Source organism: Microtus pennsylvanicus, chromosome 8 (genome assembly GCF_037038515.1).
Source record: "Microtus pennsylvanicus isolate mMicPen1 chromosome 8, mMicPen1.hap1, whole genome shotgun sequence".
In the NCBI taxonomy this organism is placed as follows: domain Eukaryota; kingdom Metazoa; phylum Chordata; class Mammalia; order Rodentia; family Cricetidae; genus Microtus; species Microtus pennsylvanicus.
This window is the reverse complement of record NC_134586.1, coordinates 15,915,241-15,930,849: the sequence shown is the minus strand read 5'-3', so window position 1 is coordinate 15,930,849 and position 15,609 is coordinate 15,915,241. Positions and strand designations below refer to the sequence as shown.

General features: G+C 45.2%; 1 protein-coding gene across 1 annotated transcript in view; it reads left to right on the top strand.

Moving 5' to 3' along the window:
• Etv6 (ETS variant transcription factor 6) overlaps positions 1-15,609 on the top strand; it is a 236,902-nt gene that overhangs the window by 175,370 nt on the left and 45,923 nt on the right. The window contains exon 3 of the mRNA XM_075982515.1: positions 11,247-11,411. Within this exon, the coding sequence (XP_075838630.1) occupies positions 11,247-11,411 (165 nt within the window). The remainder of the gene's footprint in view (positions 1-11,246; positions 11,412-15,609) is intronic.

Sequence of the window (15,609 nt, the reverse complement as noted above, 5' to 3'; positions counted from 1 at the left end):
CGTGGCTATGGCCAGACAAGATCATCTGTGTGTGGCTTAAAGAGTAAAAGGGAAAGAAAAGCCTCATTCCCTTGTCAAGCATGCGCTGCAGATCCCACAGATCAGCCAGGTCCTTATGCCCACACGCCCTTTATATGCACTCATTACATCTGTTTGAGAAACACACTGACTTTTAATCGCTTGTTTTCTTAGTTTTCCTTCCTGCCTTATAGTTGGACTTCTTGTTGGCATAAGCATTGGCAGTGTTCATAAATAAGATGTATCTTTCTGTACCCAAACAGAGGAAATTTTGTCCTTTTTGCCTCTTGCCTTTTAAAGCTCTTCTCTCTGTGGTGTCTTTTTGTTCCTGGTCACACCAACCCACTGTTCATAGACTAAGATGATGGATGATGATGGAGAACCTTTCCTAGTATGCATACCAAGTGTCAGCGTGTTAGCAAGGACTTTAACATTTCCTGAGAAGAAACACCCCTCCCCGCCCCCTGTCAGATCCACTGCCAAGTAACTCTCACCATTTTAACTCGCTGTGGTGTCTGTGTGAGAAGTCGGCACCCTTTCTGATTCTCTGTTCTGTTTTTGTCCCCTAATTGGGGTAATATGTGTGTTTCTCTTTCAAACCCAGTTTGCTGTTGCGTTATATCACAAGACAGCAGTTAGACTCATTTGTATCCAAGATACTGAAAGGCCCTAACTTGATTTTCCAGGGGTCCACAAATGTTGAAATGGAAGGCAGATGTTCCTATGTGTGTGCAGAGAGATCTTTGTCTGCAAAAGCCCCAAAGCTGAGTGATTTTGAGCTGGTCGGTTCCTATTTTCCAAGGTTATCGTGGAATCTCCTCCTCGTGTCTCTTTTAGGAGAATGACTTGAAGCATTGATGTTTAGTTGCTCAGGAATTTCTTGAGTTTCCTTTGACTTTTAGAACACATTGTCCTGCGAAATCTTCAGAGTGTGCATTTCAGGACCCATGCTAAGACTATCAAGTACTTTTTGTAACAGGATACTATTTGCCTGTGCCTACGATCTGACATATACTTTAAATCATTAGCTTGTTTACAAAACCTAAGGCTGTGGACAACTGTTGAAGGGAGGTCCACTTGTTGGTTCCCGGCCGCCTGGCTAGCTTAGACCCGAATTCATCACACAGAAACTGTATTAATTAAATCACTGCATTGCCCATTAGCTCTAGCTTCTTATTGGCTACCTCTTACATATTAATTTAACCCATCTCCATTAATCTGTGTATCGCCACATGACAGTGGCTTACCGGCAAAGTTTCGGCTTGTCTGACTCTGGCGGTGGCTCCATGGTATCTCTCCCACTCCACCCTTCTTTCTCTCAGCATTCAGCCTAGCTTTCCCTGCCTATCTAAGTTCTGCCTTGCTGTAGGTCCAAAGCAGTTTCTTTATTCATTAATGGTAATCACAGCACACAGAGGGGATTCCCACATCAGACAACCTTCTTAGATTTCTTAGATCGTTACCTTATATGGTTTAGAGAATAGACATGATAAATTGTGAAGGTTTAGTACAATTAACGGGCTTAGTTTATTGTTATTTGGGGTGGTTTATATATTTTCTTATATACATTACATGCATAATCGATCCTCGGTTGAATTGTACATATGGAGCCCATTGGTATCTATTGTACTAAACTATTAGTTTAGTTACTGAGGTTTTAAAAGGTGGGCTTTGTGTTTCACCCCGAGGCAGATGCCTCCTTGCCTGGCCCTACTTTATCCTTCCTTCACTTGCTCCTGACAGTCTTGGTATCTCCAGGGGAGCTACTTTTCCAGCCTATACCCTGACCCTGCAAGGCCTCTTTGTTAAGGTGCTATCATGGCTTCAGAGTTCTGCCAGGACATCTTACAGCTTACAGAACTGTTGTTCCTGCTTCTTGAGCTCTAGTGAGCTGCTGAACGCATTTCCATCTTCTAAAGATGCATGCCAAAGCTCAGACACTTAGCTGTCTAGTCTCTGTCCTGCAAAACCCCCTAAAACGCACGGAGCACATTCTACATATTGGGATTATTGCCTGCCATACTTAAATTTGTCTTGGAGAGTAGAATGACTCTCTTTAAATATAATTTTGTTAATTTTTACAGCATTTTAGATGTGCATATATTGTATTTGGTTATATTCATCCTGCATTCCTTCCCCAACTACTCCAAGATCCACCCTTTCCTGTCATAGCTTCCTGTTCTTTTGGTTTTAGGCTCATTGTAACTTTGGGAAAGTCCCTTAACCTCTCTGGGCTTTAGTTTCTTCTGTAAATACAGATGTGTCCCATGTAGCTCCACAGAATGGTTGCTGAGATGACAGGAACACAGGAACCTCACAAGTTTGAAGCATCCTGACTCTCCAAAGCACAGCAGGAGCATGCAAGAGTAATAGTGCCTAGACAGAAAGAGGGTGTGTTGTGTGACTTGAACTGGGAGGCACAGTGCAAACATCTCCACCTTAGATTGGGAATTGGCCACAGGATGTACTATTCTCCTGGAATCTGGTTTGGTCAACAAATGAGTTTTGGGGGATAGCAGGTATATGGACATCTTAACTTCATTTCTATTTCAGTGATAATATGCCCTGACTCAAAGCAGCATAGGGGAGGGAAGGGTTTATTTTACTCACAAATCTAAGTCATACTCCATCATTTTAGGGACATTGGAGCAAGAACTCAAGCAGCTAGTCACATCACAGCTATAGTCAAGACCAAAGAAAAAATAAACACACACTACACTTGCTTGGTCTTGGCTAGCTTTCTCCTCTTTTATTCTGTTCAGGACTCTCCACTTAGGGAATGGTGTTGCCCACAATGACTGGGTCTTCCTGCCTCAATTAATTAAAACAGCTTTCTAGAGGCATGCCCATAAGCCAACCTGGTCTTGGTAATTCCTCATTAGGACTCTTTGAGGTGATTCTAGATTATCTCAAGCTAACAATTACACCAGTACAATGGATAAGGAATTATTTATTGGAACAGGGATGATAAAATAGCTACACCATAAAAGACCCTGCCCCAAAGCTGCAGCCCTAAAGCTCCCTGTGTGACTTGGCAGGCAGTTCAGCTGCTCAGGGAATCTCCTTCCTCACCTGTAGTTTAGTGCTCTGTAGCTTGTGGAGTGGGACTTGTAAGTCTTGCTGGCCTCAAGGACTTCCTGAAACTCTGTTGTTTACTTCCTGAGGCTCTTGGGCCTCCCCCCACCTCATTTCTGGAGGGAATGTTTCAATCTGAAGTTGCTACACAATGGGGTGGCAGGCACAGAGGTGGGTCAGCTAGCAGTGGGATCTTCAGCTGTATCCAAGGGACTTACTGAAGGACCTCAATGTCCTGAGTGCCATGTGCACGTCACTAGAAAGTCACCCCTGGTGACGTGCATGCACATTTGATTCTTAACACATGGCCCTAATAACTGGCAGTTTTGTCTGTCCAAAGGTAGAAGAGACAAGGAGAGGCTCTGCCCTTTGACTCTTGGCTGGCAAAGTAGAAGTGATGAGAATGGAAACATTAACGTAGAATCAAGGAAGGGAACTAAGATACTAGGGGTGGGGTTTTTTTGTTGTTGTTGTTGTTTGTTAGTTTGTTGTTTTTTTACTTAATTAGAAAGCAGATTTTTAAACTTCAGAAGGAAACTACCTATGATCCCATGAACCGAAATGCTACAGTACAACTCAGAAGAGTTGGGGTGCTCTCCAAAATGAGGTTCTCACTTAGCAACTGCACATGACTAACAAGCAAAAGATGGGAGAAAACAACCAAAATCATGAGGTACAGCTCTGTAGGAGATGGTCTCTCGTGAACTCAATCTTTCTGTTTTTGAGACAGAATCACATATAGTCCAGGCTAGTCTTGAACTCTAGTTCTTCTGCCTCCACCTCCCACATAATGGGATCTCAGGACTGTACCACCTTAACTAATCCTTACATCTTAAACTAGCCCATTATTCTTGCCAGTGTTAGCCATATGGCTTGGTACCTTTATCAGTGAGGCATTCTCATCTTGCTTCCTCTGCGGTTAGGTCACAACTGCACACTATGTTTTTCCTCTTCCCAGGATTCTCCTGTTCTCATTGCCCCGCCTCTGCTTCTTGCCTGGCTACTAGCCAATCAGCATGTTATTAAACAAGTACAAGAAACAAATCTTTACAGGGTCAAACCATTGTCCCACAGCATACCAGTAATCCCAACTACTCAGCTGTCTGAAACAGGAAGATCTGGAGTTCAAGGCCAGCTTGGACAATTTAGTAAGATAGTGCCCTAGTCCAGAGATTGATACATACTTAATACAGAAAACTGGGAAATAAAAATAAGGAAAAGAGACAATAAATGTCACCTGTAATTCTACTACTGAGTGACCGTTGCTGTTAATATTTTTGTGTTTTGTAAAATATCTGTGCATTGTTTGAGATTCTGTGAGTGTACACACTTTTTATTCTAATATGAATATTCATTCTTTCTGAATGTTTTTATCCATTACATCACTTTCTATCACAGATGTTGTCAGTAACTGCTCTCTTTTTATGTTCTGTTTTCCACTATTAAAAATAACACTTGATATTAAAATAAAATGCACATCTTTGTGCATGAATGAGTTTTCTGCATACAAAGTTATTTCTCTAAGGTAGATTCTCAGAAGTTGACATTCACCAAGCTCTTAAAATACCACCAAATCGTTTGCCAGCATGGTTTGCCAGCTTCCCGTCCCACAGTCTTGTATCAGTCTAATGAGCTCTATCTTTTAAAGAGCTGTGTATAAAAAACAAGTTACTGAAAAGAAAAATGATAAAGGAGAAACGTCTCAGGTCTAGAATATTAAGACGAGGTGAGCTGCAGATAACTTCAGACTACAATGATCAACATTGGGAATGCTTCGAGGAAAAGCCTGTTATTGGCCCGCTGTGTCTTATGGCATAACATCAACACAGGCAAGGAAGAAAACAACACTGTTCGCCCTCTGACTCCTCCCTCTCATTCTTCAAGGAGAATGACCACCAGGCAGAGCGCTCAAGATGGGTAGACTCACTGAGAGAGCAAAGCTGAGTTCTTCTAGGTGGCCCAGACTCATGTCATCCCAGGCCAGAGAACTCTCTAGGACCATCAGGCATCCCAGCAGTGCCCCTTGGCATAGCAGGAAGAGGAAAAGGTGCTGTGATGATTTGATGTGAGGAGTAGATAGGGAGGGGAAGTGTGTACACAGACGAAAACAGTGAGGCTGATGAACCCCTGAGACCTGTGTGGTGAGCACAGAGAAAAAGCTATCCATGTGATGCCAGACGCTGGTTGGTCCTTCTCCACCTCCGCCTCCTCAGTGAAGTTGCTGAAAGGCTTGTACTTGGTATATTTCTGAGTTTCAGAAAAGCATTCCATCTTTTTGATGAATGTGGAGATGGGTTGATAGCCAGGAAATTGATTGGTACCCGTCAAAAGGAGGGGCTAGTGTGTCACCAGCATGCTCCCATCTCAGGCCTCACTGGGTCAGAACTTTCACTGACCCATGGGGATGACGATGCCTATCAAAACTTCCGTGATAGAAGCTTTGTAATGTGGATGATACTAGAAAAAGATCCATATCTGGGTGGAATGCAGCATGCTAGAATAATTAAATCAGCTGTAGATTGACATGCCTTCTTACAGTGGGATGATTCTCAGCACCAGTTATGTATGTACAGGCAAAAATGTTGCCATTAATGTAACCATAAAAAATAGGGTGGCTTCTTAGGAAATGTATAAGTTATTAATGTACCTTGTGTTCTGTCAAAGTACCACAGAGTCTTGGAGAGAGTGGATAGAGAAGCAGGTATGTGCTATGAACTTTGATTGCATCAGACCATTTGGGTTCCTGTGTTGACTGTTCCATTTCCTGGCTCCGTGGCTTTATCCCAACAGTCACTGAAGTTCTTCCGTGATTGTTGTCTTTTGGGGCCAAGGGAATTAGGTAAACAGCATATTTAAAGCATCCCCTGGCACAGAATAAGTGCTTGGGTTGGCTGTTACTGTCGACCTATTTGAAAATTAACATAAAGGAAGTAAATAGTGGGACTAAGGAGCCAATAGTCCCAACACTTCTACTTCTCTAGACTGTTGTGGTCTTCTTGTTAAGGCAAGAACTGTAGTTATCATTGTGATTTGGTTTGGTTTTAGAGTTTAGTACCTGTTTGCTTCACTGTCATTGAACTGTATTGTCCAGTCAGAGAAAGACCCGAGTCATACTCCTGTGCTGTCTTAAGAGCAAACGGAACATAGGTGTGCGTGCTCCAAAACCTGTAGTTATAGCTTGCTTATTATAGACAAGATGACCAAACAAGGAAGGATTAGTCACTGGTCATGACTAGGTCAGGGGCCATGTTGCTGTCATCGAGTCAAGTGATGAGGTCACATGGATCCCTGCAGCTGGTTGACCAGCGTGGTATGGAAAAGCTTTTCCAGGCTTCAGTTTTCTAATCAAACATGGAGACCGGGGTTGAGTCAGAGCATTGCTGTGGCATCTCCATCCCTCACATTCTCGACTTCCGCCTTCCAGTGCATGGACTCCATAGCAAACTCCTGTAAATAACGGAGATTTTTATGTGAAAAAGATGTCTTTGCCAAAGGCTGTAGTGGTGAAAGGCCTTGAGCTGGGGGGTGGCTCAGCAACAGAACAATTTCTGACCGTGTCTGAGGCCCTGGGTTCCATTTCAAAGACCACCACACACACACACACATACACACACACACATACACACACACACAAAATAAAAAAACTTGAACATAGTAATGTTTAAACCATGTCCACCATCTCTGAGCCCTCCATTTTCTCATCTGTTAAACTGAAATGAGAACCCAGCCAATTGCAGGGCTCTCATGAACTAGAGGAGTTAACTCGTGGATAGCACCTATAGACTTGAAAGGGGCAAGCTGTTATGGGGTAGCTCATCATTGCCATGCTGGCTGACAACTTTGCAAAGAATTAGAACATAGCAACACACTCTTAAGCTCTAACTCAGAAGGACCTTCAAGAAGTTCCAAAATCTTAGGATCATGATCACGAATGTAAAGTAGTTTTGTTAGGGAAACATACATCCTGGCTGGCTGGAATTGTTTGGTGTTTAAGGTTCAAATTCCATAGGTGCACGCTGGCTATATTAAATCCTGCTGGAACTAGTTGGTCACACACTTTCAGCCCAATATTTTTACAGATGAAGCTGTTGATCCAGAAAACAACAAAGTGTTCTTTCCAGAATCCCATACTCACTAGCCGCAGATGTGTGAACAGAACCCAGCTTCTGACTCCCGGTCAGCTTTCCATCATTAGTTTAGGCATAACTCAGAAAGCTGGGCATGGACTGAGGATGCCCTGATGGATGCGGTGGCCATCGTTGAACATGGAATTGAATGTATGTATGGATCATGTATGTATGTATGAATTGAATGTATGCACCTCCTTAGGGAAGAAGGCCTGTGGGAGTCTTAATAATTTTCTCATAGCAGTTTGGTTCCGCCATACAAAATTCTCACCAAGTCACCAAGTACTCTCCGAAAAGTAATTGGTGTGTTAAGAATGCTGGTCGTAGTTAAATGGCTTTTGTGGCACATTGGTACACATAGGATAATATCAAAGAGGCGATCTCTCTCTCTCTCTCTCTCTCTCACACACACACACACACACACACACACACACACACACACACGTCTGTCTATCTGTCTCCCTCTTTCCCTCTCCCTTCCTCCCTCATTCCTAATCATTAACATGTAAATTCTTTCTTTGTTGAGCCAAATTGCCAGAACTGACTGGGAAACCAGTCTTACACACCCTTCCCTTCTCAGGCAGCCTTCGTCCCACCCACAGCTGGGACTTGGGCAAGAAGTCAAGAGCCAGTGTCAGGCTGAGCAGCCTGTGAAAAAAGCACTTTCTTCCCAGACACATTCGATAGTGTCCCACATGCCCCCCTCCTCCTCCTAGCCATAAATCTGTCTCCCTAGGATCTGCAGAGGTTTTTTTTTTTCCTATCTTCAATCTGCTGATAACTTCCCTCCGCCAAGGATTTCGGTGTTGGGTGGGAAGGAGTGGATTTCCTCAGTCTTTTTGAAAGCCAGTCTTAGTTCTGAGTGTGGATGGAAAATGCCTGGGTAAGAAAGCAGATTCTGGCATCAGAGTCCTTGGATTCAGAGCTCAGCTCCACTTGTTGCTAGAATCGTACAGGCATGGGGTGAATCCCTTAAATGCATCCGGCCTCCATTTCCTAGTTTGCGCCTCCATCTCAGCTGTTGTGCAAGCATGCAGTTAAACGGACTGCTATTCCTGAAATGCTCGGAACAGTGCTAGGTGTGTAGACGTGCATATATGACTGCTTAGTAAATCAAATGGCCTCCATCACACCAGTTACCCCAGGTACCAGCCCTATCCCATTACACACGTCAACATAGGGAGCTTTAGGGCCCTTGAAGGGAGTGGGTTCTTTTTTTTTGTTCCTGTTAAAATTACAAAGCACATGCTATATCCTAGCCTTTTTATCCATTGAATTAAAGAAATAGCGGAGGGACTTGACTTGCAACAGACTGCATAGAGCAAGCCTGTCTCTGGCTCAGCAAGCTGTCCACCTTTTCCTCGCGCTAATGGAAGCGCAGTGAGGCTGATCGATTTCCCGAGTGTCCTCCAAGCAGGTTGCTGGCAGCATCAGGGTCACTGTTGTCTAGCAGCCAAGTGCTCCCTGTAACCTGCCGTCCAGCTAGCTGTTGACGTGCCCAGAGCCTCCGTGTGGGCTCCTGGGGAGGGGGTTTCCAAGCTCTGTGGCCTTGGTTGCTTCAAGGCTGAGCTGTGGGAGAGATTAATGGGAAGTGAGAAGAGAAACTGTTATTCTTGCCCTGCAGTGTTGTTGAGAGTGTGTGACTCTTTTTGTGTTTAGGGAAAAGATTACTCATGAGGATTTTCTTCCATAGAGAATAAAGAACCTCAAATTACTGCTCGTGGCCCCCGCCCCCTTCTCACCCACCTCTCTGTTTCAGTTTATCCTCAGTAGCAACGTCAGCATTTTGCTTTCATTTCCCCTCTTAGGTAGGCTTTGGTTCTCTATTTACTTAAACATCGCAACAAGCTGCCCCAGACCTGGTTGCCTGTATCACCCTCAAAGCCCTCCAGCCACTAGGTGCTTTCCTGTGGCCAGCCTGATTGGAACCTCCACCCATCCCCTCCCACTTTCCAGTACGTCTGAAGTCACAAGTTGGCGTGCTGTTCTTGTTCCGAGTGGGCACCATTGACAGTAGGAAGTAAAGGTTTTCCCAGGATAGCCTCTTTTAAAAGAGGTGGACACTTTCTACGTCCAGAAACCATTTTGAATAGGCATTGCTTTCTGGCCAATCAAGAACCAAAAACAAAACCTCAAATCCTTTAGTGGTCCTGTTTCCTCCTAAAGGTCAAAAAGCAGTCACGTTATTACAGTAGCTACCCCATAATGCTACTTGTTTGGTCCATGTGAAAAACATTGCCATAAAATTTAAAAGCCAAGAAAACACACTCAAATTCTTGGAGTTTGGATTGGATTGGTGGTTTTGATTTTAGGGTAGTGAGGATCGAACTTGGGCCTCATGCATACTACCATTGAACAATAACCCCAGTCCTCTTTGGACTTGACACAAAGTCTCACAGAGGTGCCAGGCTGACCTTGAACTCACTCTGTAGCCCAGGCGGCCACTTGTGGCCTTGCTTTCCTTTCCAAGTAGCTGCGTTACCAGGCCCAGCCAATTGACTGGTTGTAAGGAGTCTTGTGGGGACTTCCGGTCTCCAAAACCATCTTCCTCTTGGAAGGCGGAGCCAGCAGTCACGGTCAGAGCCTGGAAGACTCTGAGAAGACTCCCTGGGATCTGAGCTATTTGTCCCGCAATCTCTGCAGCCTGGGTATCCAAGGGATCAGACAGTATTTCATCATGCCCAGTTTAGGAGGAAACGTGGTTTGTTCCAGGATTGAGCTGAAGGGCACATTTTTAAGGCATGCGCTGTAGCTCTGCACAGACACTGGTCCCACTGAGCTCTCGTTGAACTCTGGATTCTGTGACTTTGGAAAATAAAGCTCTTGCACTGTCAGGATTCAAGGTCTAAATAATTATCAAAGACTCTTCTTCCCAAATCCCCACCCAGCCCCCTATGCAAGAGGTTTTGCTCCTGTAACTTACAGCAACACTTACCATATTATAAACTGCTTTTTAAAGTATTTACTAACCTACTGAGCAGCAAACTAGGCATATATCGATATGTATTCAAAGCATATATTTTAAAAGATATATGCAAACACAGTAAAAAGAAAAGCAAAAAGCAGTGTTAAATGCTTTCACAAACCTCGTCAATGTCCAGGTTAATGGAAGAGGCCTGGACTCCCATCCCTGTGAACTCCCATCTCTGTATTCAGCCTGCTGTGGTACCGCAGGTCATGTAGCCCCTAGAACATTCCCTATGTGTCCATGAGAGGATGAGGGTAAAAAGAGAAAATCGTGTTGCTATTGTTCTGAAAAGCGTATTTGCTGCACAGGCACTGTGCAGGGGTCTTGGGAACCCAGAGGATTCTTAAGGGTCACACTTTGAGAACTATTGTTCTAATCACTGGAAGTATTTATCAGAGTTTCCCGTAGCAGCAAAATGAACTAAAAACTCAGACTCCCTGCCTCCCAGAGATACAACCTGAACCACCCCTTTGGTGACATCTGACCCACTTCCAGTCCATCAGCAAGACAAACAGTGAGTCAAAGGACCTTCTGTGTTACTCTGGCTTCGCGTTTGCCAGAGGCTAGCCTGCCACTTCCCAGAGGCTGAGTAGATGACTTTTCCTGGAAAAGGTTTTAGGGGATGCTTCATCTTTGGCAGCTCTGGGGGTCAAGACCAGCTCTGGAACACTTCCATTTCAAAGGGCTCTGGGCCACAATCACATCAGCTCTGAGTCTAAGGTCTCCTGCTAAATACATTGAGATGTGTCATGCTTCCAGTCCTCCTGTGGTGCCCTCATCCGCGTTAGAGCCAACTTGACCCCAGGGACAGACTCTTAAGAAGACCTGTCTCATCCCTGAAACACGTAGAAAGGGGTTCCCCTCTTCTTCCTCTAAGTAGAAAGTTAATGTGACCCACGCTTAAGCCCTTACAAACCTGGGCCTTGGAATTCAACCGAAGGCTCTTGAGACATAAAGTCTCGGTTCTGTTAATTATTCCAAGACTATCCCCCCACCCTGCTTTGTCCCACCTGTGTAACTGACAAAATCTTTTCTCTCTGCCTTATGCTCTCCAACAGGCTTGCAGCCGATTTACTGGAGCAGAGATGACGTAGCCCAGTGGCTCAAGTGGGCGGAAAACGAGTTTTCTTTAAGGCCCATTGAGAGCAACACGTTCGAAATGAACGGCAAGGCGCTCCTGCTGCTGACCAAAGAGGATTTCCGCTACCGATCTCCTCATTCAGGTGAGAGTCTGGTTCGTGCATAGGCTCAGCATGAAAATATGGCCAGTGGTTGGTCTTTCCCAAACTCATCCTGACACTGTACTCTCCACAGAAGGTCTCAATGACTACTTAAGAAAAGGGAGATCAACTGGCATTGGCCAGTGTGTGGGGAAGAGGAGGATTCCAGATCAAAGAGACTGTTAGGTCAGAAGTAATTCACCTATGACCAGATGCCGGAACTTTGAGGGGTCTAGGGTCCCATCAAATAGAGAAGAAAAGCTCTGTTCCTCCCCTTTTATCTGCCTTGCCCCAATCCTAAAGACTTTAGAAGAGATGGCTGTGAGCGCATGTGCTATGAACCACTTGGTTAAAAACACAGGAGACCTAGGCATGGCGGTGCACCTGTAATCCCAGCATCCAGGAGGTTAAGGCAGGAAGGTCGTGAATCGAAAACCAGCCCGGACTGCATAAGACCCTATCTAAAATAACAACAGTCAAGTAATAAAGGAAGAGTTTGGGCCTTGCTGATACCTTCACTGGTCATGTTATCTAGTCCTTGAGCAGTTAAATAGTTGCCCCATTGAATGGATCTGGGGTGATTAAAATGCGGAGATGTGTTTGATTACTAGACTCAGAAAGACCCAATTAATAAAGGAGAACAGACAGGTTTCACTTTGTGTTCGCTCTTATTTAGAGTTACTGCTCGCATAGCATTCAGGCAGAAGAGATTTATGTGTCCATTATTTTATATGAACAAAATCTCTCAAGTCACTATCGACTTAATTCATATTATGCTCTCCATCCTTGTTTAAAAAATAAAAAGAAACTCACTTTCAAGGTTCCTTTAATTCAGTTAAAAAGAAAAGAAAAAGACACTGGCAAACCAGGCATCATGGTGTAGACTGCAATCCTAGTACGCAGACGCCTGAGGCAGGGGGATCATGAGTAGGAGATCAGCCTGAAATACATTTTGAGACACACTGTCTCCAAGATTCTGTGTGTGTGTGTGTGTGTGTTGGGAGCACTTTAGAAGGCGGAGGGTGAGGTAGATCACTGAAATACCTGAACTGAACTGGATTACCTTTCCCCATAGTAAATGAAAACATTTGTAGTTCAGCTTAGCTACCAAAATAGACTAAACAGAATGCTTGGGAACCAGAGCCAATCGAAGTTCATAGCTCACGCTGTCACACTGTCCCATCACAGTAATGGGTGTGGCGGGGGGGTCCTCTACCCCCAGGCATGTGACCCTGCTTTTTTCACTGCCGAATTCACCATGGAACGAACTGAGGGTTAACCGCAGGCTCCATTCTTAACCCAGCCACAGGCAGAAAGGACCTAGCAGAGACTTTCTTGACAAGCTAAACACTTAGGCCTCCCACACCAGGCATGCTTTTACTGACTTCGCTTTCTCTATTTTATAATTGGTCAAAAGGAAACCCACATTTCTGAGTCAAAATGAAACAGAAGAGAGAACTGTTTGCAAACTGGGGAGTGTGTTACTTGAGATGATAATCTGCTTGTCGAGAGTGTGCGCATAGCCAACCATCACCTGAAAAGTCCGTACTTTAACAGCGGCAGGGTTCCACTGTCAGGCCACTGACACAGAGAAGGGAGAAGCTGCGGAGCCACAGAAGAGACTCTCAAGCAGCAGATGGCATTTAGGCAGTGGCCCTCTAGCCCTAGCCTTTGGAACACCAGAAGTGTATAATAGAGCGTTGGAGCTAATCACAGCCTTTCACTGGTAATTCCATTCCTAAAAAAATATCCCAAGGAAATTATCCAGTAGTAGACAAAGGAAAATGTCCTTAGCGAGTCTATTTATAACAGTGTAAACTGGAAATACCCCGACCACCCCCAGTATGGAGACTAGCTGAGCAGGCTTGGAATGATCAATATATAATACCCCATAGCTTCACAGCTGACTCTTTACGTGTCCTCTCGGTTATTACTCCTCATCACATCATTCAGGGTCCTGCACATCCTATTCAGGAGCTGAAGCAGAGGCAGAGGGTTGGCAAAGAGCAGGTGTGCAATGTGGAGGTGGGGCAGTCTGGCTGGGGTCTTGGGACGTTGGTGGTGATCAGAACCAAGGCAGGACAAGAGAGAAGGGGACAATCCCAAGAGTATTTAGCTGACAGACTCTCCAGACTCGATGACTGATTCGGTGTTTAATGAGGAGGAGGGGAGAGATTATCCGCCAATTTCTGACCTGATGAGGTAACTGCATTTACTGAACTAGGGAACCCCTTCTGGTTTGCAAAGATTTCTGTGTTGGACACATCGTCCATAAATCATTCAAGAGGAACTTCCCTAGGAGATAAGCAAATGTGGTCCTGGTAGTCAGAAAGTGTTGTGACTAGAACAGATTAGGCCGAAGACAAGTGGAGTGACGTCGTGGGAGCAGATGCAGTGGTCCAAGAGAGACTGCTGGGAAACCCGATATTGACGGGCGAGGGGAAGAAGAGATGGGAGGTGGGAAGAAAGCCAGGGCAGCAGTCTCGGCAGCCAGGAAGCGTCCTAGGAGGGATAGGTTAAGATTCCTGGCAGTGAATGCCGCTAAGGTGGGACTGTTCCCCCCAGTACCACAACTGCCCTTTGATTTGACACAGGGGAGGTGACCTCAGCTAGTGCAGTGTGGGGAAGGCTTCCCTTGGAGGGAAAACCAGAAAGCCAAGGGAAGAAGTAGAGATAACGGAACTGATAGCTTCTGGGGATGGTTGACGCCAGGTGAGGAAGGGCTGGGTCATGACTGGAAGGAAAGATGAGGACGAAAGGATGAGGGAGGGCTATGGGGAAACCTTGAAACTGCCTATATGCTAACGGACAGAAACCCAAAGATTTTGAGATGATTCTGGCAACAGAAGGAGCAAGAAATCTCCATACACAAAAGTAATGTAGTGAGGCTGTGTCTGTGCTCTAATGCAGTACTGAGAAACTATGACCTGGAGTTAATAAAAGCCGTGCCCACAAGAGGTGCCACCTAGTAGATGTGTATTCTGTGAGACCAGCGTTTGGTGCCTGTCCCCTTTCTCCTGCCAGGTCTATGGCATTATTCTCATTTTGCGCAAAAGCAGAGGCAAGTGTTAACTAAGTCATCAAACTGAGAGTCAGAGAGGGAGAATAATGTGCCTAAGCACAGGCAGCTGACGACAAGACCCAGGCTTCAGACTTGGGCTGGCCTCGCTCTGGAGCCCAAATTCTGTTCTCTAAAAGTAAAATAAATAATTTTCAGCACCACACACCACCCCATACCACCCCCACACCACCTCCGCTTATAGTAGGGTCTCTGAGTTCTTGATCTTCAAACACTGGCAAGACTACCAGGCTGGTGCTTTTCACTCTCTCTGCTGTTTTAAACAACCACCTCATCCCCCACCAAGAATTGAATGGAGAGTCTCACCTGCTGAGCTCCAATCTTATTTACCATTACCCCTTCCACCCACCCCTTATGCTCCTTGCCCACCCCACCCCCCCCCACACACACACTTGCTTCCTTGTTTGACAGAGGTCACGCTGGGTTACCCAGGGGCATCTTGAATTTGCAACTCTCCACCTCAGCCTTCTGAGTAGTCAGGATTACCCGGCCCAGCTATTGAGAGAAGAAATTCCAAGAAGATAATAGAATTTGGAGCTAGAGAGCTAGCTCAGTGGGTGTGTGTGAGCCTGAGAATCTAAATTCAAATCCTCAGCACTCACATAAAAAGCTGAGCACAGTTGTGTGTGTCTGAAGCCCCAGCACCGAGGAAGTTGCAGGCATGTCCCAAGAATTCACTGACTGTCTGACCTAGTCAAATGGTGGATTTCCAGTTCACTGAGAGACCATGTCCAAGACTGCAAGACAGAGATGATGGAGAAGACACTGAAGTCCCTTCTGGCTTCCACATACATGTACCTGTGCAGTCGAGTGCATACACCCCATCACACACACACACACACACACACACACACACACACACACACACACACCAAGAGGGGGAAAAAGTAGGATTTAAGATTTCAAAATAGGTTGCCTGGCTTTCAAAATACACGTGTTGAAGCTGTTTGTGTTTCAGTGTGCATATGTGACCCAGGATAATGTATCAGCATCAGGACATAAAGCTGGAAGGTACAGACATTTTTGTTTCCAGCTCTGCCTCCAGGGAAGATGTCAGTGAAGCTCCCAGCGTCATGGTAGATCCACCTCTGCGGCATGTTGTGTGCCTGGGCCATGTGCATC